General features: G+C 46.8%; 1 protein-coding gene across 6 annotated transcripts; it reads left to right on the top strand.

The window, feature by feature from the left end:
- The first annotated feature begins 2,183 nt into the window (after positions 1-2,183).
- zbtb4 (zinc finger and BTB domain containing 4) lies at positions 2,184-26,724 on the top strand. Of its 6 annotated transcripts, XM_085399765.1 has the most exons (3): positions 2,184-2,300; positions 2,430-2,531; positions 19,477-26,724. In XM_085399765.1, the coding sequence occupies exon 3, from the start codon at positions 19,493-19,495 to the stop codon at positions 24,983-24,985; it is 5,493 nt and encodes a 1,830-aa protein (XP_085255891.1). In that variant the 5' UTR covers positions 2,184-2,300; positions 2,430-2,531; positions 19,477-19,492; the 3' UTR covers positions 24,986-26,724. The 6 variants fall into 6 exon arrangements, with proteins under 6 accessions (XP_085255891.1, XP_085255896.1, XP_085255893.1 ...); XM_085399770.1 differs by lacking the exon at positions 2,430-2,531; XM_085399767.1 differs by lacking the exon at positions 2,184-2,300 and having other exon boundaries at positions 2,425-2,531.
- The last annotated feature ends 323 nt before the right edge of the window (positions 26,725-27,047 follow it).

Below are 27,047 nucleotides of genomic sequence, written 5' to 3' on the forward strand. Positions count from 1 at the left end.
TAATTCCTATTGGCTACATCAAGCAAGAATAGGCGGTGTTGAGCATATTTTACATCCAAAATGTGAATATTCAATTTAAAGCCTTCGGATTCGTTCTTTTTCTCGTTAATATTTAGTAGCTGAAAAGAGTTGACCAATGACTGCGAAGATATGAAGCTTCTTATAATAATTTCACCAAAACCCGCCTCGTTTCCGATGTTTGCCGAATGTTGCCGATGTGAATTTCTTCCCTCTGAGCAAAAATAAAAAAAATCTCTCTTCCCTCGTTCGTCTCGCTGTGGATCAGCCTGGGCTCTAAGAAAAGAGGCTCAGAGCTGAGGCCTGTAAATGTCTGTAGTGAAACAGGGAAAATAGTCGACAAATATTACATTTTCACTTCAGAAACATTGTTTATTGGATTATATTTCGATCTCTTTTAAGAAATGCGTCGACGTTTTGGCTTTTTGACTTGTGCATTTTTGGATCTCTGGGACTTTGAATGCAAGCCTCAGACTCGACTGCGAGGGATGGCTGCATATTGAACTGGATTTTCCCGCACGCCCTTTAGGAAAGTCTCGGGGAAGCCTCAACTGCTTATTTAACACCTGCTTCTCACCGGATTTTGACTATTTTCACTTATATCTGTAATATGCTCGCTTTGTATTGAATCATAATGTTAAATTGTTGATTCGCTTTAAAATATTTTTGTTAAAACGAGAAACCCTACAAAGGCCACGTTTCGAAAGCAGGCTGAAATGGCGGTTAAGTTGCATTATTTGGCCACTAATTTTACCGACGAACGGCGAGTGTTATTTAAAGTGTAATGGTTGCAACTCGTTTACAAGCCCGCTGATTCCATTTTTAAATTTCTAGAGTTATTATTTGGCTTTCTTGGGTAAAGCAGTCGATTGGTTAGCTTAACGTCGGACTATTTACCAGCAATGACGGTATGTTCCCTGATGTTTTTTGCCCTGCTATTTCACGTACCATCAACAGTTTATTATATTTATCCCATAATGGTATTATTATATCGTAGTGTTAAAAAGTGCCGTTAACGTGAGGCTCCCTGTGTTTTAGCCTTCTTCGGTTTAGCCCTGTATTTGCCATAATGGCACAAAACGATGTTTACCGGTTAATTACTGGCTAATGGTACCATGCTTGTTTACATGCTGAGGTTGTTGAAAACGCGTTGATTTACTATACCACCTTTATTTTTGCTTTTCAAACGCTACCGTGAGGAATATAATTAAGGCTATCACAGTTAGCGCTCAACATGGCGGTTGTATGCTTCTTGTTGTGAACGAGAAAAGATGGAGGTCTGGAATATTCTTGTTGGCTAACTTGACCAGTCAAATACCCACGTATTTGTTTTTATATTAAACCGCCGAACACAGTATTAAAATGAGCCCTGTGAATATTTTAGCTTTACTTTTAAATCGTTAGGTTATTTCAGAGGTAGAAAGTGCTCGTTTACGTTTGCCAGTGACGATTTGAACACTGTCGACTCTTCGTCGGTGGAGAAAGTTGAAGCCATTTTGCTAACAACGTGCATATTAGTCTGTTATAGAAGAGGAAATCTCTCTGTTTAGTCTGTATGCGGATGTATAACCCTGAATTTACTGTAATTAGAACAATGGGGTCTTAACCAGCATGTATTAGAGTCAAACTGAGGTAAGCGTGTTAGAGCTAAAATATTATAAGTGTCTTCAGTAGCTAAGAATTGTCTTCAGCATAAACAATAGATTATGCTCAAAGGAATCGACCGAAGTGACCAGTGTTTCCTGAGCAAAATGATACAATGTCTTAAATGTAAGCTCTTTGACAGCCACCAATCCCATTTGTCCCATAAAAGCAACAGAGGGTTGTTTGGCAGTAGGTGCTCAGTATTCGGTATAGACCCTTTTACACATTTTGTCTTCGTTTTGTCAAAAGAAGGTGGGAGTAAACGCCACAAGCAGTGTTTAAATCCTTGTGTGGTTGCATAATCTAAATCTGGTGTAGTGTTTTTACTGCATGTAATGCTGTTGAAGCATTGTATCAGGTTCTCCTGCCCATTTTCCTTTTTTTCTAAATAAAGAAACATTTTTGAAACAACAGTATGGACTGTTAAGTTTTATTTTTACATCCCACATTTTCTTGTTAAAAAAAAATACCACATGCATGTTGCTGAATGGGACCAAATACCAGCACTGTGAACATGCCTGTTTGCCATCATCTGTTCTGTTTTTTGGCAGATCCATCAGAGGAGAGCATCACTGAAGCTCAGAAGCAAGGTCAGATCTGCTGTATCCACATGGAGTCAAAACATGCTCCGAGTGATGGTGATGACACGTTTTGAAATGTACATAGGAATGTGACAGTAGATCACTTTGTTCACCATGTGCCATGCTATACCATGACTATACAAAGGATTCATTGTTGACCAGTTGGCTCCCTCCTCTGGCTTGTAGTGAGAATGATCAGCTTTGCAAAGGCATTGCACAACCACATTTTCAATGCGGAACCGGCTCCCAGAAGACTGTCAAAAGTGCTCCCTCTGCTGTTCCGAGGAGGTTAGTGCATATAGCCCCATAGTGTCAGCATAGTATCAAAAGCAGTCACCTCTGCTTTCCTAAGCATGAAAGAATCAAATGTGTATAGATCAGACTGGTTCAGGAGTAGGAACGTCCTGTAGGCCTGGTGTGTACGGCCCTTGACTGGATTATTTAAAGAAGATTTCAATGTAAAAACACACTAAAGTTGTGCAATTACTGTAACTTTATGTATATGATTCACTTTCTTTGCTGTTATTGAGTACTTTTTAGTTTTACATACACCTTGTAAATGTAATAGGTAATATCAAATTTCTAAATGGGTAATTACAGCTATGAGATTATGCTGACAAGCAGTTGTAAGTATATATAGAAATATACACTATAATACTTTAAAAGAAGGACAGAGACTATGAATGAAAATTTGAATGCATACGTTTACTAGTAATGCATTTTAAATGTTAATAATAGTACCTTTACTCTAATGAGGCATGTGATTGCATATAATGTGAACTTCTTTCAAACTGAAGTTGGAAAATATTTATATTTAATGATAATGATTAATCATTACATGTAGTGAATTCAGCTTTAGAAGTCTGACAGACTGCGGTACTGTCCGCTGCTCAATGTGGCTTAGCTTCTCATACTTTTAAGGTTGCTTCAGTTTATGTTTCTCAGTCATGTTTGCCGCGCAGTTTCACTTTAGAAAATAGATTGGAAGAAAATCCGGACTCTGTGAATGCTGGTGGTTTTGGCAGCTGGATGTTTCCTTCAGTAGCCATGGTTGACTTAAGTTTGATGTTTTAGAGAAGGCCAGTTGGTGACGGTGGCCTGGTTGTTGATGTGTCTGTTAAAACCAGGAGCAAAGTCTCGCTTCGGTTAGAGGGGAATGGTTGTTTGATTTGGCTGCTGTCGGTATAGGAGAGCGTCTGTTTGTTCCTGTAAGGACTGAAGATTGGTGTATCCAGGGGGAGCTCTTGTCTGTCGAGAGCGCATGTGTGTTGTTAGGGGTCAGTGAGTTTGTGGTGGGGTTATAGCACAGTATAGCAAAAAAACAAAGCAGAGACTTAATTTTTTCAGTCAGATTTACAGTGAGCTTAAACTATAACGTTCGCCTCCATCCCTGTAGAAAAATTGTATTGTTATTGAATGACATCAGCCAGTGAGTCACTGCACAGCACAAGATCACTGTTTCTTGACAAAGTGAAAGGCAGCATGTCCTGGAGGCTGTGTTGCTGCTCTCTGGATAAAACTGCTGAACATGAAATGGAGAATTTGTGTGCCTCAGTAAAGTTTGAGAAAATGGGCGGTTGTTGGAAAAACTACAAATCCCAGTGTGCAGGGGTCATCACGCTGAGCACCAGGATCAAACAGGCAAGACTCAGTATTTAATGTCAGGTTCGTGCGATTATTGGAACAAAGAAAAAGAAAACCTTTCGTTCTCTTACATTAGGGACCAGGATGTTAATAAAAAATGGTTGACGCACGTTCAGAGGCGTGCTCCGAGAGCCCATCTGAACAGGCCAGCCCATTTCTGCCCGCTACAGAATGTCCTGTTCTTTGACTGTTTGTTTTGGCTGATGTCAGCCTCTGCCAAGCGTCTTCATCTTTTCTTTCATCCTTCCTTTTATCATCCAAACACTCTTTCAAGCCTTCCAGGTCCCTCATCTGCCGTCTTTTTTACCCAGGATTCCTTTCAGGCAGCTCATTTGCAGACACAAGCAGGAATGTTAAGTCAGCTAGTATTTGACTCGGAGGAGTTTTTGCGGGAGATCTGTGTTTTGTTAAGGCTCTTTCAGCCTTTTCCTGGAATGATCTGGGTGCTAAATTAATTGCTCCTGATCCCACCTCGCGTTGCAATCAGCTTAGCGCTAATCTCGGGTTCTCAGAGCAGCCAAGTCTCGTCTGGGCGACGCTGCTGCAACGAGCTGTCCATTGCTCGCTTCTTCCAGGGTTTTGACCCCTGGCACTGTCCTTTTCACTCATTGTTAAGCTTTTGGGGGGCTTCTTTTTGTACGCCTTTCATTCTCAATCAGCTTGGCCTATTTACCTTTTCATACGGTCGCATGATTGCTTTCGGTCCCCCTCAAAGAGCTGTCTGCCAACTAACTGAACAACTTGAACATATTTCTCTATGTCTTAAGTTTTCATCTTCGCTTTCTTGCGTCATTGGCTTCGTCTGCCTCGCTCATAGTCTCAGAGATGGCCACATGTTGTCTGCGGTGTCCCTTCTTATCCATTTTTTTGTGTTAAGTTTCTCTCCTGTGCTGCTGTTGTGTTTCCCCTGGCTGAATGCCACTGACCAGACCATCTGCCTCATTTTCTTTTTTTTTCCCTTTCTTTCCCTCTTTCCCTTTAATTCTTAATGTCAGCTCAACAGTTGGGTTTCTTTTTTCCACCCTTTCTACATTTTATTTTTGATTACAGGATACGTTTACCTCATATTTTCCTAACTCAAAAAAAAAAAGAAATCCCTGTATCTATCTCTTTTGTCTTTCCAAGACGGCTTCCCGTCTTTCCGGGAGGCTCTGATTGAAGTGCCTGCGTGCTATTTAAAGAGGCGTGGATGAAAGCGGGGTTGTTTACAGTGCCCTCAAAATACAGCCTGTCTAGAAACAGGAAGTACCATCGCCATGAAGCGCAGCAGCACACGGCGTCAGCCAACATGCAGCTACTTCCTCCTCCTCCTCCTCCTCCTCCTCACGGCTGAGCAGCAGCTCCAGCAAAACAACCCTCCTGCTTATCAGAGAATTATGCACCCCTCCCCTCTCCTGCTCCTCCTGAATGGCGCACATACACAGCAGGCTTTTCACCCCCTCCACCATGTCCTATCTCGCTTTCTCCCGTTTTCTTCTGCCTAATGCCCCCCACCCCTTCCAACTGCCTCTCTTTGCCAGTACAGCATGCCTGAGTAGCTGCCTGGAGATGAAGGAGCTAATTAATTTGATTTAGCCGTCCCCTCTCTCTCCCTCTCTCTTTCTGGCAGTGGAAAAACCAGCCATCCACCTCCCTCCCTCTCTCTTCCACACCATATCAAGCACCCCTCCCAGATGATTTTCCAACTATCCTTTCTAGTCTCCTTTAGCAACATCCTTGCTTCCTCTCCTCCTCTTCTTTTTCTGCTCTTTTCCCCCGTGTTACACAACCATATTTTGCCAGCGGTTTATTGCATATCAAATTGTAAATTAGATGCCAGCCTTAACTCTCTTGCGCGGCCTGCGCCCATGTAATTCCAGTTTTCGACATTTTATCTCCCGTGTGCCCGGGGAGAGTTTGTGTGACTCAGCAGTCTCGCTGCTGAGTCACACAAACATGCTCGTTATAGCTCGGTGTGCCTGCTTCAGGGACCTAGAACAGGCCTGTTAGACTTTGGGTGGATAAAGGCTCGTTTCTGTCATTTGATACTCCGATGGATCCGCCTATTGAGTTATATCAGGCAAGTCCAGCAATGCACTATAACTGTCGAACATAACTTGTCAGCGTAGCTCGATGAAACCTTTCCTGTGCTTTCATCGTGCCTGTGGGACATCCTCTGAGCTTAGCAGCGTGCAGGTTGTGGACATCTGCTGAGGACAGGCTCTTTGTCGTGTGTGTGTGTGTGTGTGTATTTCTGGCTGTGAGCATGGTGTAGAGTTGAACCTGCTAACTCCTCTGCCGAGACTTCAGAAGTTTTAAGCATTCTCAGCTCAAGAAAAAAGGGGGAATATGTCTTCCATCTTCCATTTTTAATCCGATTACATGAAAATTATTTCATGATCATTGTTGTTGTGTTAGCAACTAAAATATTTCCGCTGTTTTGTGCCTACCTGCAGTTGGTTTAATAGGTCTGACAGCTGTGAGAAGTTCAAGTAAAAGTGTGAAATTACCCAATAATTCTTGAAGAAACAAAACGAAGACAGGAGTTTGAAAACAATACTTTCAGATTTCGATCCTAGTCTGTCATAGCTCGACCTTTGTGATGATACAAAAGCAGTTTCACCTTTATGCTATGCACGGTTCTGTGGTTGTACCCTTTTAACCTTGAAGCATCCAGTCGTAGCCTCTGTATAGACGTAGAATAAATGTTGTGTTGTGGCACTTCTGACCTGATTATTCAAAGTTTCTTCTGTCTTCCAACCTTGTGGTTTTACGAGTTTTCGAGAGGCTGCTGGCACAGTTATGTTTACATTCTTACAGGTTGGTTGAAAAATGTGTAACTCATACAGCATTTCATTAGATGCCTTTTTTCCCTACTCAGTGACACGTCAGGGGAATATTTTAAGATAAAGCAGGAAAAAATAGGTTTGTCTAATTATAGCTGTAGAATTACAGTCATGTGAAAAAGCTTTCCCAGTGCAATAGCCTGTTAAAGCCAACATTAGCTAAACTGATTCACGCTGGTCTTGTCTGTCCAAAGGACATTGTTACAAAAGGTTTGTTTAAATCAGTGGTTCCTAAAGTGGGGGCGCGCCCCTTAGGGGGGCACAGAGCCATTGCAGGGGGGGCGCAGTATGAATAAAAAAACGAATGCTTGGACACTGATAGCATAATGGACAGGTTTTTGGCAGGGCTCCCACACAAATACAAAGCAGAAGATGAAGTATCGCCACATATGCTTCCAAACCAAAGACTAGAAAAAATGATGAAGCATATTTTGCCTTTGGCTTTACCTGCACAACGGTGGCGCCAAGGTAGGTATCCCGATCAGAATTTGTTTCCCCTGCATCGGGAGCACCCGCTGGGCTGTCCAAATCCCGGACAAACAGTATCCCACAGTTGTTTATGTTTGCACAGAGAGGCATTTTGTGAAAAATGTATTGATAGCAATATTGAGTATTCTTACACAGTAACAAAAAACTACACGTATAATAATTACACCATAAAGATGGTTTGTTTTTCTGTTATTTAAAAGTGTTGGTAGTTTATTTTATTGTAACCTCTAATTTATTGCAGTTTACTTTCATTTTTTTTAATGTTTACTAAAGGTTTGAGGTGTGAAATAAACTGCAATGGAGTTTATATGCAAAATATGGGCGTGTGTGGTTGGAGGATGCGTTTGTGCCAGGGGGGCACAAAGATTTTCTTGTAAAACAAAGGGGGGCCCAGCAAAGAAAGTTTGGGAACCACTGGTTTAAATGCAGTTCTGCAAACGTAAGCTTTTTTTGGTAGCGTCTCTGAGCTTTGCACAGTCTGACCTTGGGGTGAATTTGCTGGGATGTCGACTCCTGGGAAGATTGGCAGACGTCTTCAGTATCTTTCACTTGTGAATAATCTTTCTTACCGGAGAGTGATGGACTTCAGATTGTTCTGAAATGGCCTTATAACCCTTCCCATATTAATGGACAACAGCAATTGCTTCTCTAAGATTTTTCCTCATTTCCTCATTGGTATTGTATTACCACCACACTGTAAAAACTTCTGCTTGTAAAAAGGTGCTCATATTTGTTGACGATTGGTTAATCAAGTGTAGTAGATCAGCAGCTCCTGGCGGTTACTTTCCCTTTTATTTCCTGTGGAAGCAGCAAAGGTGTACTTAGTTATTCACCTATTGCACTTTTGCTTTTGTTAAGAAATTAATGACATGATATATAATCTTTTTCTAGTTTTAAGACTAATAGGGAGCAAGTGAATTTTATTATGTCCTAATATATAAAACCTTAGACTTTAAAGAGGGTGTACTTTCTTTTTGACTGTGTGTTGTAAACTGGGCTTTATGATGGTGTTTATCTGTAGGTCTGAGTAGTCTGTGGAAGAGCTGTTAAACCAGTTAAATGGTGGTTTCTGCTGTTAACTTCATCATGTGGGAGCCGTTTGTTGCGTGGATTTTCTGTTCCATATTACCGGCTTCCTGCACTGATTTTGTTTTTTTGTAAACAGCAGAGACGTGTTTGCAGAGGACAGGCTGCAGCACGCTCATCTCTCTCCCTACGTCTACCGAGGTTTCATCAAATTACTCACAGCACCGCCCCTCTCTCTGTGAGATAAAACTGAAGGATTAAACACCCAATCGTGTACAGATGTAAACACATGTAAAGCTCATTATTAGCCCGCACGCTTGCAGAAAATGTATATGCTGCGCTTTCACTGCTTTCCTGAGAAACGCAGAAACTTGCTGCGTCGTCCTCTTAAAGCTGCTGCTTCCTCTTTAAGAAGGCACTGACATTTGAACTCCTGTAACGTTGTTTGACTTCCCACTTTGATCAGAGTCCAAGTCAGCTGGAGAGCAGGTTAGTCATCCCTTCTCTGAGATCACTGAGGATGTTTTCTAACCCATGAACGGGCCTCGGGTTATATGCACACCAGTGTCCGGGTTAGCAGAAACACAAAGTGAATGTTAAGAGGAAACAAGCAAAGAGAGTGACTGATTCCTATCTCATAACTCTTTTTTTTTTTTTTTATTCAACTACAAACAACTGACCGAATAAACACCAAGAACTAAGGATCTGATGCTTGACAAGTCTGGTAAGCAGTAAGCAAGCACGTTTAGAGTTCAGGTGCACTAAAACTCAAACTGACTGCAGGTGTGACTCTGCATATCGTGGATCTGACAGAGATGACGACCTTTCCCTTTCTTCTCAGATACAAGATCCTAGGCTCACTCAAGTGTTTATACTGGAACAACAAGCCTCGTTCAGCATGTCTTTAAGAGATAGACTCGAGCTCTCAGTTGTCTTCATTTAAAGAAAAAAGTCAGACTTCTGGATAAAACGCACTGTGTGTTTCCTTAAAGCGGGTATGAACAGCATGTTTTGTTTTTAATTTTAAGAATAGCATGGGGGGTTTATAATCACAAACTACATTGTTGAGGCTACACTGAGCCTTACTGCTTGGATGATGCCATTTCTGGTGCCTCAGTCAGCAGTTAGTGACTAGCTGATGAACATAATGTAGCATTTAAAGATTAAAGACTCATATTTCCCCCAGGAGTTAGCTAAGACTAAAAAAAGAAAAAAAATGAGCGCAAACTTGAGACAATGGATCAAAACATGTTTCAGATGAGTGCTTAATGTGATTAAGATGGCTTAATTTGATAACTATTTGCTAAATTTAAGCTAGTGAAAGTTTAAGACAGCATGTCGAGGTATTTTTACTACTTCACAAACTACTTGCATTTTGAGTACATAGTTTATATCAGCTTCATATCATGGTTAGAACAGTGTTGCTACACAGTGTTAAGATTTATGCTTTATTTTAGCATGTGCATCCGTGTCCTCATGCACAAGCTGACAGACCCTGAAAAACAAACAAGGACGCACCTACCAAAGGTTTCCTCCATAATTCAGCCAGACTGCGTAGGGTCCTTTTGATTGCACAGCTGGTATAGTGCTGAGTGAAAACAACAAAAACATTTTAGTTCAGTCCGACCGTACATGTAGAATTAATTCCTTTTAATTTTCTAAAGAAATCTATTTGAGCTTCAACATCCCGTGTGCGCCCGAGACGAAATCCAAGACTGACGCCGCGACTCAGATAAACACTTTTTTGTTTTCTTCTTCCTTTGGTTAAATATTGAAAGACTTGGTGAGTTAATGGTTTAAATTTTCCACCGACATGGCTTTCTAAGTTTCTCTATCTCTGTGTATTCAGATGTGCGTGTCGCTTGGTAGCACAGCATGAAAAGATATGATCACGTCTGGCCTAACAGCCATGAATAGGGATTGACGGACAACGGGGTGCCTCTGAATGTAGAGTTGGTGGCCGGCTGCAGCCACGGGACAATGCAGGTGCACATGCGTGGACCGAGTGGCTGCACTCCTGTAACACACACTCACTCTCACACACATTGTCTCCGCATCACGCATGCATGAGCTCATTTTCATGACAGACATAATTTTTCACTTTCCAGTTCTCTCTCACATACACACACTTTGCTTTAAAAACGTGCACGAGTGAGGATGGAGGGTGCAGGGAAAAAAAAAAAGTTCACTCAACTCCAAGAGCTCGAGAGGTCACAGGAACAACACCCAATCCCAGAGCGGTTCCCATGGAGACAAGTGTGGCAGCGTACAATGAGGGTGAGAGAGACTGATGAAAGAGGGAAAGGGCAGGGGAAGAGTAGGAGGAGGAGGGTGGGTTGTTGGCGTCAAGGTTCAGTTGGTGGGTACCGGAGGGGGGTGGGCGGGGGGTCTCTCCACTCAAAAGGACAGTGGGAAGTATGATGGTGCTGTAGCATAACAGTACCAGAACATTCTTCCACCCCAGCTCGCATTTTTCTTCCTTCTTGTTCCAGCTGAGAGAATACCTCCTGATCTGAGGCCGCAGAGTGGCTCATGGCTGTCGGAGGAATTTCTACCGACCGCGACACGCAAGGCCGAGAGCAGGGAGGGCGAAGGCAGTTTCTGTTGTGAGGCATTTTGCATGGCTATGCACGAATCAGTGCTCAGATGCAGCTGCAGACCTTGATTAAAGTTGTGCTGCCAAACAAAACTGAGAGTTGTGCCCAGTAGATTTCAGAGTATCCCCCAGATACCCCAGCTGACCTAAAAGCCCTTAATTGACAGGAGCAGCGCCATCGACGGTAGCACTTGAACCGTTTTAGCTGAGGGCACGGACAATGGAATGGTGTCCCTGCCCCGGGGTTTGTGGCGCTCTCTCAGCCTTTGGCCACGTTCTCATTTAAAGACGAGTCTGAAAAATTTCGTGCACTGGCCGCTACTCTGGGACAGCACTCTGGTTTTATACCAGAAAAGATTTGATCCAGTTTCATAAAATGTGAAGTTTCCTTGTCCCTCAAATCTTAAAATATAAACTAGACCAATACATTAGCCTATGATGGAAAAGAAGTATTTAGGCATAGTGAGCGACAACGGCACACAAATAGCCCTAAAGGGAGCTCTGCACGAGTCCCCAAACAGCAAAGATGGAAGATGTCTTTGTCGTTGCAGGGTTGCACGTGGACAGTAGAGGTTCGCAACAGTTTTGTTGCTACTCAGTGTGACAGAAAACGGTGTTGGCAGTGCAGTGGTTAGCACTGTTGCCTCACAGTAGAAGGTCCTGGGTTCAACTCCACCATCTGGCCGGGCCTTTTTTGTGTGGAGTTTGTTCTCTCCAGACACTCTGGCTTCCTCCCAGTCCAAAGACACGCAGTTAGTGGGTTTAGGTTAATTGGTGGATTTAAAATTGAGAATGGTTGGCCCTACAGCAGACTGGGAACTTGTCCTAGGTGTACCCTGTCTCTTGTCCTATGACCACTGGGATAAGCTCCAGCTCCCCTCATGTTGGTTCTCTGGACTGTGCCGTTAATGAGATGTAGTCAAAAATCTGAGTTCTGTTTCTACACATCTGTTGAAATTAAAGTTAGACTGGAGCTTCAAATAACTGCCCAAGTAGGTCCTCAGTTGGGGCTCCAAAGATGTACGCAGAGCACCAAGACTTGCTGCTAGAAAGACTTTGTTTGGTTGATCGGCCTTTCCTCCCACCTTATCCCTGTCACTGAGCTTTGCATCCATCCATGCAGCTCTCCATACTCTCACCGATGAATGGTGGTGCCATCACTTCCTTCCAGCAACAGCTGTTTACTTTGCAAACGTCAGGACGCAGGACTGAATTATTGTGGCTGTGCCGTCTTTCCAAAGTTGTAAAATTCTTTATGACACCACTGTAAAGCGCGCTTGGCCCTTGCACTCGTCGGTCTGACCGACCTTCCTGGTTGGCGGTGAATTGTTTTGGTACTTGGAGGAACACGCCTCCACCTACGCAGCCTGTTGCATTGTTTTCACACATGCTATTTTAAATCTGAACACCCTTCATGGTTAGCAAGTGAGGTCACGAAGCATGAAAGACATGGGCATCTGCCAGGCAGGGAGAGCATGAGTTTAAGTTGCATCATGGGAAATGTAGGGTTTGGCATTTTTGTTTCTGGGGGGTTGTTTTGAGCTTTGCTTAAAGTTGGGGACGTTCCGGCACCTGCTGAATCAATTTTAGCTGTTCTTTTTTCAAAGTGTCTCTTCCGAATCCCAAAACTTCATCGAAGTGGCGTGCTGAATGGTCGGAGTACCCCCCCCCCCCCCCCCCCCCCCCCACACACACACACACACACACACACACCACCCTTTATAATGTCTGAGTTTTCCCCCACTGAACTTCACTTGTTTCACAGAGTGCTCCCATCCGCCATTTGACTACCACCAGCCTTGTGCTCTCTCTGTCTCTCTCTCTCTCCCCGTCGGTCTCACTTTCTCGCTGTCTCTCTCCCTCGTTCTCCTCTCACTGTCCCTCCGTCTGTCTGTCCTGGTGCCCAGGTTTTTTGAGTTGGCGTGGTTCCTGTTTGTTTTCAGCCATTTTGGGGACTTGCAGTGCTCGTAACAAACTGCTTAAATGGCGTCCTCTTGCTTGCTTGCTCTCCCACTCTGTCTCCCTCTGCCTCTCTCCCTCCCTCTCCCTATCACTGGGCTTTGTGTATATAAAGTAGCGTGTGTGTGTGTGTGTATGCGTGTGTGTCTGTGCATGTGTGTTAGAGAGGGAAAGGGGGGGGGGGGAGGACAACACTTCCAAATAAAAGGAAGATTGGATTCAGTGAGGTTGGGGTGGAAGTGGTGGTGGGTCAGTTGAGGGGGTGCAGAGGGATTCACTTGCCGGAGAAGAAGAAGAAAAGAGCAAAAACACTAAGAATCGTGTGTCAGAGGCAAAAAAAACTGGAGTGAGACAGGAGAGAGAGCAAGAAAAGGGGGGAGTGAGCGAGTGAGAGCAAGCAAGTTCGAGTGTGAGAATCGCTCCTGCCCTCTGTCTTCACACACTGCTGCCTGTATGTGTGTGCATGCGTGTGTGCGCCGCCTCTCCCTCCGCTCACTCTCTCTCTCTCTCTCTCCCTCTCTCGCACACACTCCGACGTGCGCATACACAGACCAAAGGGGGAGAGAGAGAGAGAGAGAGAGGGAGTGTGAGGGGAAAGAACACATCGCAGCAGAGATGCAGCAGGAGGTTTTCCGAGGTACGTTCTCTTGTATGCTTGCCTTGCTGAGAGACAGACAGAGAGAATAAGAGGAAGAGAGGCTGAAATCTGTTGTTTTCCTGCTTGTTTTTCCGCTTCACTCTGCTGCTGCGGCGGTGATTGCTCCGCGCGTGAAGAAGGAGGAAAAGGTTTTTATTTTACTGTGCGCGTGCTGGGGCGTGAGTCCTGTGGTGGGTGTGTGCGCTTATGCAGTGTGTGTTTATGGTAGGGTATTTATATGTGTGTGTGTGTGTGTGTGTGCGCGCTGGATCTGTGCGTGTGCGTGTGCCAGTAACAGGCCTCGTCCCTCGTCTCCCTCATCCTCTGTCGCTGGCGCACCACGCAGTTCTTTTTCAAGAGCGATGACTCGTTCTGAGATTGTGATGAAACTTTTAATTTATCTCGCGTCTCGGCGAGTCACTGCAGGTCAGGGACTCGAGGGGAGAGGGAGCGAGCGGTGGCGGTCAAACACGCGATGCAAGGTTTGTTTTGAGGGGGTCTCTTAAACATGGTGGGCCGGTCCCCCACCTCCTGCATGTGAACTCTCCAACAACATTAGAGGAAGTGTTCTGGTGAGTTTAAATGTCGGATGTAGGCGATGGTAAACATCTCCGGTCCCATCAACAGGTTCTGTCTCTTATTTCGTTTTTTTGGGCCGCCCAGTTTGTCCTCCATTTTACCAGCCTGGTGTTGTGCTGGAGGTTGCCTCACATAGAGCGGTAGAGGGCATGTTGATGTCCCCAGCCCAGCATAAGCCTTACTTTTTTCTTTTTTTTTTTTTCCAAAACAACAGAGCATCTGCTGCCAGCTACTCCCAACATTCCTCGTTCCCCTCCTGGATGCCGAGACAGGTCCCCGAGCTCGGCATGTGGAAAATATGACCCATACTGCCACGGGGTGAGAGGTCATAGGTCAGACAATAGGAAGTTTAGTTCCTCTGCAGCTCTGTTGTGTTGAAAAAAAAAAGAAATAAAAGAAGATGATGATGTTGATAGCGGCGGTTTGCTATTTTAAATGTGGCTGAGTCACACATTAGATGAATTAAGTGCCTTTGAGGCGTTTTTCTGCGCTGGACATTAAAGTGCTGAGATGAAAAGCGTTACCGTCTTTGACTTGGTTAGCTGTGTTTACATAAATGTTTTTGTTTTTTTTTCTCACATGCTGCAAACTTAAAAGGATGTGGACAAGCTCAGGAAGCTGGTGCAGCGCTTTGCTGCTCACCCTGCCATGGGTGTACTTGCTGTTCATGGTGACAAACCGCTTTGCTAATACTCGCATGTTAAGAACTTAAATGAGGTTTTCACGCCTTCAGCAGGGACTGCGCATGAAATTGAAAATGATTTGGGGGTGGGGGGAATTACCTCAACAAAGGTCACCGATGCATTGCCGCCGCTCTCCAGAGCTGGGGTTTTTTTTTCCCTTCTTCATGTTTTTTTGGGTCTCGCTGCTTCCTAATGCCTCCCATGATTCTGTTGCAGCAAGCAGAATTATGGGAATTACGTGCTGGGCTGGGAGCTAACAGAGCGTGGAGAGTGGTGCGTTTTAGACACGGGCAGGTTTGCCGGTGCGTGCAGTGGCATTCGAAAACACCATGATACGACAGTTTACACACAGGGTGGGGGCACGCAGTCAGTCACACTGAGGGATTGCACGAGGGGGGGATATGAAAGACGAGGAAACCGTAAAATGTGAACACGGGATGGATGTGTTTGAAGTCTCCCCTCCAGCCCCCCCACGCCCCCACTCACACCACCATAACCACTCCCCGAACCATGCCAACTTCCCCTTACCTCCTCCCTCCTGCTCTATCCCATCTGGCTGGCTCCACCACGCCCTCTTGGCCGGGGGGTTGTCGGGAGTTCAGTAGCTGTTCTTGCTAACGATGCCCCCCACCAACCCACCCACACTCACAACATTATGCACACACACAAACACTCATCTTTGCAGACCTACTGCTGCTTCGATGCCTGGGCCCCTCTGGCTGACCTTCCACAGGGGAGGGCGCCCAGCTACACCTTCGTCTTCCCACATGCTCCTCGCCGCTGGCTCGCCGGCTGGAACACACAGGCCCCCCACATTCACCCTCGCAGGCACTCCTCTTAACCTATCACACACACACAAATACACGCACGAGCACTGATACCATGATTATTTTCAGTAATAATAACATTGCAGTCAGCAGCCTAATTGCTGAGTGCAATGTTATTATCACGCCACAAATAAAGGGATATCCTGAAAAAGGATTGCAAAGAAGGAAAAACATAAGTCACACACACACACACACACAGACTTCCTGGTTCAGCTGTGACCTGTAGTTACTGTCAGGTTACTGCCGCTGGTTACAGTTTCCTATTTTATAAGAAACGCATCAAACTCATCCGCTGCATTCAGGGTCAGAATAAACTCAAACTAAACTCGGTCCGTCACGGCCTGTTTGATCGTCAAGCTGCTTCTATTTTTTTTTTCCCAGGCGTGCAAGTTATCGAAGATATCCTGTTGTTGTGTTGCAGTTGTGTAAATATGATGGCCTAAACTGTGGAAATAAAAAGAAGTTTTAATCAAGGCCTAATTTGGGAGGGTGAATGGCAAAGAGTGAATACCCAGAGGTGAAGTTAATCATTTAAGCACTATTAGTTCAAAATTTAAAGGAGCCATAGGTGCAAGTGTTAGCTGTTTGCACTATATTGATTGTGCCACATTAAGAGGCGCTAAAGCAGCATTAAATCTAATTTGCTTTAATCAGACCTTTTAATATTCAATTATAAGAAGTATTGTTGTGAAAGAGCTGTAAAGGGTTTCCTTTTTATGTCGTTTTCCCTTTGAAGATTAAAAAAAAATCTCAACACTGGTGGTTTGATTTTTGAGAGTGTTTCTGTAAGATGGTTAAAAAAAAACATGGTAACTGAATCCCACCAGTTATTTGTCTATCAGCATGAGTACCAGTTTCAGTGCGGAATAAACAGATTGCTCAACGTCTGGTTCAAGGCCTCGAGCTGGTGCACCAGCCAAACTCCTCTGCCGTCCTGCCTTCTGTTATACAAGGCCAGTTTAGCGGCGATGTTCCCGGTGACTGATTGTCCGTTGCAAATCATACAATTATAAGGGAAAAGTTAAAGTTCTCCACATTTTTCTCCTGCCAAGAGAAAAAAGACCCCAAAGTCAATAAGTCAAACTTGGAGTCCAAGCAGGTCCAAGTTATTTGTTGTGCTGGATAGCACTTTTAATTTCCTAAAGTTAAGGAGTTTAAAGGTTAATGAGAGGAGTACGGTCAGGTAGGCTTTGTTACTTACGGATCAGCGTTTCCCGTAAAACCCTCTCACCTCCATCAAGTGAATTCCTCTGTCTGAGGTTTCTCCTTGCTTTACTCACGCTGCGTGTCATGCTTCCTCTTCGCGCTACTGTGCCTCCTCCCTCTTATTTGCCAATCACAGTTTCCACTGTGGCTCTATTTCTTCCAGTGTCCCTCATTTCAGTTACCTGGGGAAAGCGACTGATAGCAGTAGTGAAAAACAAAAAACGAGCCTTAATTTTCCCTGAAGATTTCCTGCTCGGTGGCATACAGGGGTTGCGCAGTGAATGCCAGACCCGATTGGGCCCCCATCTGTATCCCCCTAATGGTGTCATGCGTTGGTCATACGTGTTGGCCATGCCGTTACAATGTGCAGTCAACGTTTAATTTGTAATTATAATCAAAACGAGGAACTTTATTGTCACTTTAAATGCACCGATCTTCAACTTTGTGCTATTTTTAAGGTTTTAAAGAATAAAATCCTCCTAATCAAAACCGCTGATGTTTACTTTCTCTTCAGATTTGTCATTTGATGTGGAAAACAAACTGAATCATGCTCAAAGTCTGCCTTTGATCCCTCTGCCTGTCAGCCCAGCGTCTCTGTCTTTACATGAAAGCCGACGCGTTTGCTATAATGCGCGTCGTGTTTACGTGAGCCCGCTCCGTAATTTGGCCCGCACCGGCTGAGCACCTGCTCTCGATGCGCGGTTTTTGTAGTGCCACGAGCATAAATAGACGAACGCTTCACAGGCCGGGCGACGTGTTTATTTGTGCAGAACATCCTGTTGCAGAGAGGTGTGGGAACAGGGTTGCTGTTTATTTTGATTTTTGCCTGGGGACTCTCATGGTCACATTTGTCTGTGCGCCGAGTGTCGAGGTGTTTGTCCACTCATCTCTGTGTGTGTGTGTGTGTGTGTGTGTGTGTGTGTGTGTGTGTGTGTGTGTGTGTGTGTGTGTGTGTGTGTGTGTGTGTGTGTGTGGAGATAAAGTTGGGACTTTTAAAAGGCAGCCTGTCACAGTCAGGCTGCGTGTTGTGCAGGCTCTGCTTGCACAGTGGCTCCGTGCGTCATAGGGAGATGAAGAGAAAGAGCGAGGGGGCGTCGTACGCATTTTCCTGTCCGCGACGCAAGAATCAGATGAGGGGATGAAATTTTTAGCCTTGGCGCTGTCTCTCAGCGCGTCCGCCCACTTGTAGCAGCCTGGCGCTTGCCATAAGGGATTTCCTGCACAACATCTATCGCTCAGCAAATGTGAGCGACAACGGAGGCCCGTTTCAGTACTGAGCACTGATTCGTGCACCCTTGCTCTGATTTAGATCTGAAAGCCGGCATGAACCGCTTTATTGTCCCTTGCATAACAAAGAGCATGTGCCGCTGCTTGCACCCAGTATGTGATTAAAAGACACTTCTGTTTTCCTTCCGTTGGCTACATGTCACTCCAGCTGCATCCTCAGTGTTAGGCCGCTGTGCACTCAGATTCACCCTTTGGTTTTGAATATCATTTACAAGCAGGCCCTTCCATGTTGAACTGCTTTGTTTATGCCGGCCTGTCTTGCCTGTGGGTGAGAGTGTATGCAGAGTGCACGTATGTGCTCTGCGTGTGTGTGGTAGCATTAGCCTGGGCTCCTGTTTATCCGACGGTGCCGTGTGTCTGACTGTTCCTATATTAACACCCCCCCCCCCCCCCCCCCCCTTTTTCACTAACCCACACACTCTTTCTGTCTCCCTTTTTTTCTGTCACCCTTTCACTCTCCCTCATCCTCACCCTCTTTTCTCCTTCTCTGTCTCTCCCTCCTCTTTCCTCTGCAATAACAGTGCTGACCTAGTTTCTGCCTGTTCAGGGCTGCCTGTGGAATTTTACAGCGGCCTGCCTTCCTGGCTGCTTTGCTGCTCGAAACGAAGGCAGAAAAGCATGACTGAGGATTTTTCTCCTCGTCACATCATTACGGCCCAATCCCGTCTCTGCCCCCCCCCCCCAAAAAATCTGCAGACCTAAACAAATGAACCCGCAATAAATAAGTGATAACAGCGAGCTGACTGCCGGTACGCGATTCTGCTGCTTTCTCATTTATGGGACATTTTTGCAGTGGCACTGCAACCGCCACCGTAGCAGGCGAATTAGGATGGAAATGAGGATAGCCTGTCGCTCATCTTCTCCGGCTTAGCCGAGATTGTACCGGATGCAGAGGGCAGAAAAACACCCCTTCTCTGTGCACATGCATGCAATCTCCCTCCCCCCCCCCCCATCCCCGCCTTCACAAATAAATGGTTAGAGTCATGCCTGGCAAATACTAGCCACTGCCAGGAATGGCTAACAAGGCTCTTGCTCACATATAAAGAGAGAGCGGGACTATTTTTATGCGTGTTGGGGCCACGAATCTAAGTCAGCAATTTATTCCGCGGGAATCTTGATAAAATCTGAACGCCTTCCAATTAGGCATAGGGAATGTTGTGTCACAGCCTAGAGAGAGAGATGGATCGCTGGAATGCGTTTCTGAAAGCTTGGCTGTGGCACGCTGAAATCTAAACCAGCACTGCCGCAGATTCATTCCTTCCCCCTCTGCCCTCTCCCTCCCTGCACTCACCATTCCTGCCTGAGCAGTCGGGAGTTCAGCATAGCTGGGCATTTAGTCTTCTCCACTGTTTGTCATGATTGCGTCTGCAAAAGTTTTGGGTGTAATGTCCATTTTCTACCTTATGTATGTTTTGTACATATACCATGGTATGCTTATAATGCTAATACCTTCTTTCTGATTTTTTTTCTTTCAGATTTCGGGGGGTGGTCATGGTGTCCGGTGAGGTGTGGGACCCCCTCCGTGTGGGCCATATTCCGTCACGTCTGAGTGAACAACGCCCGGCTTCCCTCTGCAAACCCGCACGGACTGCAGCTAAGGACCCCACCTCACACCAAAGTCAGCGACTGTCCCCTTTGTCTTCCCCGCCGCCGCTGCCAGTGGTTCGAAACACCCTTCACCCAGCTCGAGCTTCCTCCTTGCATCCGCCTGTCAGTTTGTACGGCTCAAACAAGGTCAAAGGACTACACAAACCAGTACACCGTCCTGGTGTGACTTCCCAGTCTGAAGAAGAAAAAGAAGAGGAGGGGGAGGAAGGGGAAGCTGAGCGCTTGGAGATGAAGGGTAAAAGGCTCGGAGGCCGGGGAGAGACCACAATGGAGGACAGGTTAGAGGATATGGGTGATGGACCTAAAAATGCAAAAATCACCCTAAGCTTCCCGCTCAGTGCAGCCCCCCTTCCGACCTCTCTGACATCACCAAACCACTGTCATGGCTCCTCCTCCTCATCTTCCCCTTCCCCCCACCGACGGCGACCGTCGTCCAAAAGCTCAGACAAGGGGTCGCTGTGGAAACTGGATGCCACCATGGACGTAAAGCACAGACCTTTTAAACCCCCAAGACACGACAGCTCTCCGTCCTCTTCGCCCTCCTCCTCCTCATCTCCCATGACTGTTCATGCACTCATCAGAAAGGACATCAAATCGCCACCTCCTCTAAAGTGCTCCAAGCTCAGTTCAGAGACTCAGTTTCACAGGTCGCCACCAAGATCCTCCACCGGGCCTTTTGGGGGATGTTATGCTAGAGATGGATGGGATGAAAGGCACAGGGCGGCCAACGGTACAGCCTCCCCCTCACAGACTGCTCAGATCCTCTTCAGTCTGGGCACATCAGCCTATCAGAGAGGCGGGGATGCAGAGAGACGAGAGAAAATAACAGGAAGGCCATCTGGGAAAGCTGGGAGCCCTCACGGACCAAGTCTTCACCCACCCACCCTCCATCTCCCTCCCCCTTTACCACCACCACCTCCTCCTCCCTCCGAGGGCCTCACCGCACCCCCACACTCATCCTCCTACTCCCCTACTGACAGCCTGAAGCCCGAACTGATTTGTGGCGTGTGCCATCGGCTGTTTAGCTCAGCCTCCTCCCTCACGGTCCACATGCGGCTGCATCGTGGCAGCCGCGCCCTTTGCTGCCGTTACTGTGGCAAGGTCTTTATCCACAGCAAGAGACTGCAATCCCACGAGGCCTCCTGCAGGGTGCCAGGCCTGCCCTCTAATAGCCTTCGCCCTCCTTCTCTCACTATACAGCCAAAGGAGGAGCCGCTGGAGGAGGGCGAGGTGAGAGTGGAGGGGGGAATGATTGTGGGAGAGACAGACATCAGCAAGGCACGGCCAGGGAAGAAAGCACGAAGCCTCCTGGCGCGTATCCAAGGTGATGATGCAGCAGGCACAGAGGTGCTGGCGGGTGATGAGAACCATTTTGTGAAGGTGGTAGACGGCAATGTCATCTACTTCTGCTCTGTGTGCGAGCGCTCCTACATGACCCTCTCCAGCCTGAAGCGTCACTCTAATGTGCACTCCTGGCGCCGCAAATATCCGTGCCATTTCTGCGACAAGGTCTTTGCCCTGGCCGAGTACCGCACAAAGCATGAGGTGTGGCACACAGGAGAGCGCCGCTACCAGTGCATCTTCTGCTGGGATGCCTTCGCCACGTACTACAATCTCAAAACCCATCAGAAGACCATCCATGGGATTAATCCCAGCCTCATCTCCAGTGAGAAGACAGCTAACGGGGGTTATAAGCAGAAAGCTAACGCCCTCAAACTGTACCGTCTTCTTCCCATGCGCTCCCAGAAGAGACCCTACAAGACTTACAGTGACAGTTTGCATAACGGCCTGCTCCTGCCACCAACCGAAACACCTCCCCTCTCCCTGCCAGGCCTGGGCTGTGCTCTGGGCCCCGGGGACCTGCAAAGCCTAATCAGTGGGGCCCACCCTCAGAGTCTAAAGCCTGACCCAGATGCCTTCCCTGATGGATTCCCTGATGGATTCCCTGTCTCTGTGACTGCTGAGCACAGGGACCTCTCTGCACTAACACCCCTCCCCCAGGTAGATATGTCCCAGGTTAGAAAACATGAGAGTGAAGACATTGAGTCAGAGCAGGGGAGAGGTAGTGGCAGCTTCAAAATGTCCAACAGCAGTAAAACCAAAAGTCTCAAGAGTGGTAGAGGCACAGAGACGAGCATGCCTTCTGTGATAACATATGGCCATACAAAGCCCTCCGTCATAGTTCACGGGACAGCTGTGTCATCCTCTGTCATTGTGCATAGCAATCAGGTCACGTCTGGAAGCGAGAAAAGCCCAGTGAACAGCCCATCCCCCGAAAACAGTGACAGTCAGACTGTAGTCAAGGGCCCGTCTCGGCCCATCAAAAAGCAAAGGGACAGCATAGATAATCACAGAAAGAGGTCAAGAGACAGTTCAGATACGGCAGAGGAGGGCTCGAGAGGCAGGCAGGACAGAGAGACAGGCAGATTATTTCACAAATCACGCAAGTCCCACAGCAAGAGTGATATCTCTAACTCAAAGCAGCTGTCAGCATCTGTAGGGTCACAGGTCAAAGAGGCAGGGCCACTGTGTCAGATTACTGTACGTATTGGTGAGGAGGCCATAGTGAAGCGCAGTATATCTGAGACAGACCTCAGGAGAGATAAGAGCCTTTCTCCCCCCAAAACCAAACGCAGTGAAACATCATCTGTGCGGGACGCCAAGGAACCACGCCACTCTCACTCCCACCACCACCACCACCACAGACACCGCCTCCAAAGCAGAGCCAGCATGGAAGCAGAGGGCAATAAGGAAGGTGGAGACTCTGAGGAGGAGGAGGAAGAAGAAGAAGTGGTCAGGAAAAAGAGCCCCAAATCCCCCAGTGAAGTGAGGGAGTACTACTTTCGTCAGGAGGTGCGCGAGCTCGAGAGCGACCATGACACAGAGGACAATTTATGGCGACCTTACTACTCCTATAAGCCCAAGAGAAAGGCCCAAGCACATCTACAGAGGGTAAAGAGCTGGCAGAGGAAGCTAAAGTACAAGCGCTCCATCCGGCTGAAGAGGAGGGCAGAGAGGCTTAAGAACCTTTCAAATAAAGAAACAGAGAAATCACAAGATGAAGAAGAGGATGCAACAACTGAGGAGGCTGAAAAACTGCCAAAAGCTAACAGAGACAAGGGAGAGGGGGAAAAGAAAGATAAAAATAAAGAGGCTGAAGAAGAGGTTAAGGAAACCCGCCATGAGGTTTCCACCTCTCCTGTGCACTCTCCAAAACCTCCTCAGTCTACCTCAGTGGCTCCTACAGGAATAAAAAGGCGGCCGTGGACTAACGGGAACGCAGCTGAGTGTGGTACGTGCGGCCGCTGGTTCTCGAGCCCCAGAAAACGAGACAAACATGAGCTGAGCCACCTGCTGGAGTTTGTTTGCCTTTTCTGTCGAGCCACTTTCCCCTCGAGGGATAAGCTGGAAGACCACCAGAGAGCCCAGCATCCCAAACCTACTGAAGCCCCCTGTGCACCTCTCAAAGCTGCTCACGAACAAGTAGAAGGGGTCAAACCTGTGCCAGAGATTTCAAAATATGATGAAGATAAGGGGGGACAGGGTGGCCTGGGAGGGAGTCACTCTAGTCCAACTCGTCTAAGTAGAAGGGCCTTATCACGACACACGTGCCCACAGTGTCACAAGGTGTGCAAGACATCCTCAGCTCTGAATCGACACATCCGACGCCACGAGCTCAGCAGTTCTCCAGAGAGAGAAAGAGAAGATAAAGACACAGAGCCAAAAACAGCAGAGACAGTTGCTGACATTCTTAGCAGAGAGAATGAAAAAGCAGAGCTTCCCAGTGCTCTCTCTGTTTCAGTCATCAGCTATTCGACGCCAGAGCCGCCCAGCAGTGGCGAGTGCTTGGCGTCGCAGCAGCCTGAGGAGCACCTCTGTGAGCTCACAGATCATCAGGTGTCAGAAACCAGTGACAAACCTGAACTAACAGAGCCCACACTTCCAGCTCCAGAGAGAGAGCCACCAAAAGCTGCAGACCCTCCGTTAGACGCCCCAGTAAACCTTACACCCACCAACCACAAATTAACATCTGCCACGCCCTCCACCCTCCAGACCGTGCTCGTCATGAACGGATCTGAATGTCTTGACTACCGCACTCCCAGCAAAAAGCACCTAGATAGTCAGATCCACAGAATACCCAGCCCTGTGCACGCTGTGGCATCCGCCAACACCTCCCCAAATGTGCCCATGACATCACAGACCAGAATAACCACTGCTGCTCCTCCTGTTTCCATGACAACATGTTCCAGCTCCGAGGGGGGATTCATGAAACGGGATGGGGTCATTATGGACAGAGAGAGACAGGGTGGGAGCAGTTTATTTCTACACGCCGGCTACGAGGAGCCGCCTCTGGTGCAAGATCTCAGAGTCCAGTCCCTGTCCCGCAGTCCCTCTCCCAATGAAGCACAAGACCTGACCATGTCCTCAATACTAGCTCGCGAGAGGGAGATAGAGAGGCAAAGGGAGAAAGAGAGGGAGCTGGAGAGACAGAGAGAGCGGGAGAGGGAGAAAGAAATTGTGAGGGAGAGAGAAAAAGAACTAGAGAGGGTCCACCAAGTCAGTAGAGCTGCTCACATCCCAGAGGACCAGATCACACTTTTGGTCCCCAAAGAGGAGCCCTTGAGCCCTGTCCCATCTCCCCAACATATCCCCACTCAAACCACTATGAATGGACCCTCATCACACAGGCACACTCCCAAATCCCCCTGCCGGTCACCTTCGACCATTGGACTGATAGCTCAAACCAACCACCAGGTTCACTCCAGTTCACAAGGACTTGACAGGCTTACGCTGCCCACTGGAGCAGCTGGTGCCGGCGACCGCCCCTCTGCCCACGCTCTGCTTCTCCCCCGAGCCCCACAGCCACCTGAACCGGAGCACCAGGATACCGTTTCTTCTAGAGATTCCCAGCAAGGTAACACCACCCCAGTGGGTTACCCCTCCCAGGATTATCCACTACCCCTCATTGTGCCGGACAGCTACCGCTCTGGTAAGAAGCAGGAGGAAAACCTGCTCATGTCCTCCTACCCGCCTGGAACGCTTCCCTTTGGCCCCTTGGGAAAAGTGATGGTCCCTAATGGCGGGGACCTGGCCAAGCTGCCATTCTATCCGGACCCCTACCAGCTGCTGTATGGGCCCCAGTTCCTGGCCTATCCCTACAACTTGGCAGCGCTGCCCGTGGCTCTGAATATGATGGCACCGGGGGGAGACAAAGTGGAGCCTCTGCCCTTCCTCCCTGCCATCTTCAACTACGCAGCAACTGCCGGGCCTTACATGGGGGCGGCCCCCCATCCCCTCGTGGCAAACCCAAGCCTCTACAGCGGCAGCAGCGGCAGCAGCAAAAAGCAACGGGACAACAGCAGCAGCAAACCCTAGGACAGCCACGCATTAAAAGGAATATAATTCAAAGGGGACAGCCTCATGTGTTCAGGCTGGGAGCGGGAGGAGTGCATACACTGGCACGGCACCCCTGCCTCTCTTTAATCCAGCAGAGATCAGAGTTAGGAAGCAAAAGTGTGAAGGGAGGAGAAGAAGCAAAGAAACTCTCCTGCCTTTACTCCTGCTCGCCTCTCTCCGCATCTCTCCCGCCCAGCTGTAGCGTGTTATAGATCTAGAGCTCGATTAATCTTCCTCTTTGACTCATTATATTATCTATAATATAAGAATTAAGAACTGCTAACAGGGTGTGTGTTTTGTGAAAAAAAGAAAAAAAATTAGTTCAGTCTACTTCCCTTTATAGTCACCGCATAACGAGGATAAAGGCTCTTCAGGGAAGGCTTGTGTGGGCAAGGATGAGGCAGAGGAGTCCTTATTCAACACGGCTGGAGGTGGTGAAGCATTAAACGACTCAAACCTTTTGCGTGCGTTTGTACGAGTGAGCGAGTGAGAACAGCAGGCGTGTCCCGCTGGTGTAAAAGTGTCCACGAGAGGTATATATGTGAGCTTTTACATGAACATGTACAGCAGGTAGGGATGTGTGCATGCAGGGGTTGAGCATTAACTGCATATGTGCGAAAGTGTGTGAGTTTGGGTGTGTGGGAATAAGATCATTCCGTTTGAGATGCACACAGCATTCCTACTCTAGTCGGAAAAGCTACCGTAGGTCAATGTGTAGAAGTGCATTTAGAAGCGATTCTTCATATCCAAATCATTAAGAAGTCGAAGCTGTGGCTGGACGCGAGTCTATGACAATGACAGATCAGCTGAGCTTCTGAGGTCTGTCAGCGAACCTGGCGACTCCGAGGGCCAGATGACACTGTAGGATCTGTATAGCATTCACCATAGTTTATACCTTATGTGCACAAACAAGAAAAGTAGTGGTCACTTAAAAGGGACACTTGTAGCTGCTTTGGAAATGTAGCTGGCCACTGGGTAAGAATTAAAGGCTGGTAGACCATTGCACTTCTGTTTTTTCATCTCATTTCCTTCACTTAAAAACTTAAAAAGAAAAAAAAAACTGAAAATACTACTAAAAGAAAAAAAGAAAGGTCAGCCTTCATGTTGCGTAGCTTTTTCCCCTCTTTGACTGGAAGAGGAAAAGGCTCCATTTTCTAAGCCAGGAAGAAGAGAGCAAAGAATGAGGGGGGAGAAAGAGAAATGAATTCAGGGTATTGAGTTGTTTCTGAAGAGGAAAGAGAAATATATGGGCACAAAACTGCTGGACTCTGAACAGAAGTGCTCCGTAGAAATGACGCTGCGGACGAAAAATGTTGTCCTGCTCCATAACTGTGAGGAGATTGGAAAAAGAAAAAAAAAAGTCTGAACTATTCCCTTCCTGCCTTGTGTTATTAGCGAGAGGTAGGAAAAGGCCAAAAAGCGGTGGCCGACACTCTCCAGACGCCCTCGCGGTGGGGCCTTTTTGTTAAGTGTAATGTTATCTCTCTATATGTTTGTTCCGTTGAAAAGATGTTGTTGTTTATGTTGTTTAGCCCTACCAGGTGGGGAAAGTGGCTTCGGCGGAAAAGAGGGGAGGGTAAAAACTTCAAAATATGAATGTAAATTTAGTCATGAGGTTAATGAAGTACAGCTACATTAATGGTAGAGTTGTTTTTTGTTTGGTTTTTTTTTTTTTTTTTTCCAAGTTCCTGTTTTGTTTTCTGTTTTGACACAAATAACCTGTTAAAAGAACCGTATAACGTCTGGTATGCATATATACAGTAGTCCTAGGAACATGTCAGTAAACTTTGGTTCTGTATCCACAAAGCATGAGCAACACTCGCTTCCTAACCGTTTATATCCTCGGCAAATCTGGCATTGTGCGCACAGCTTCTGTTTTGTTTCCTTTTATATATATTTTTTCTGGTCTCTAAATCATCCATATCTGTTATGTTTTTGATGTATTATTTGGAAGAATTCCACAAAAATTAGTCGCCACTTTTCTTTTTTTTTTTACTTCTCACGGTCACTTTGTAGGCGCTATTTTAATCCCGCCCCCTCC

Source organism: Rhamphochromis longiceps, linkage group LG3 (assembly GCF_057381845.1).
Source record: "Rhamphochromis longiceps isolate RC_006_pf linkage group LG3, R_longiceps_female_GT1.1, whole genome shotgun sequence".
Taxonomy (NCBI): Eukaryota; Metazoa; Chordata; class Actinopteri; order Cichliformes; family Cichlidae; genus Rhamphochromis; species Rhamphochromis longiceps.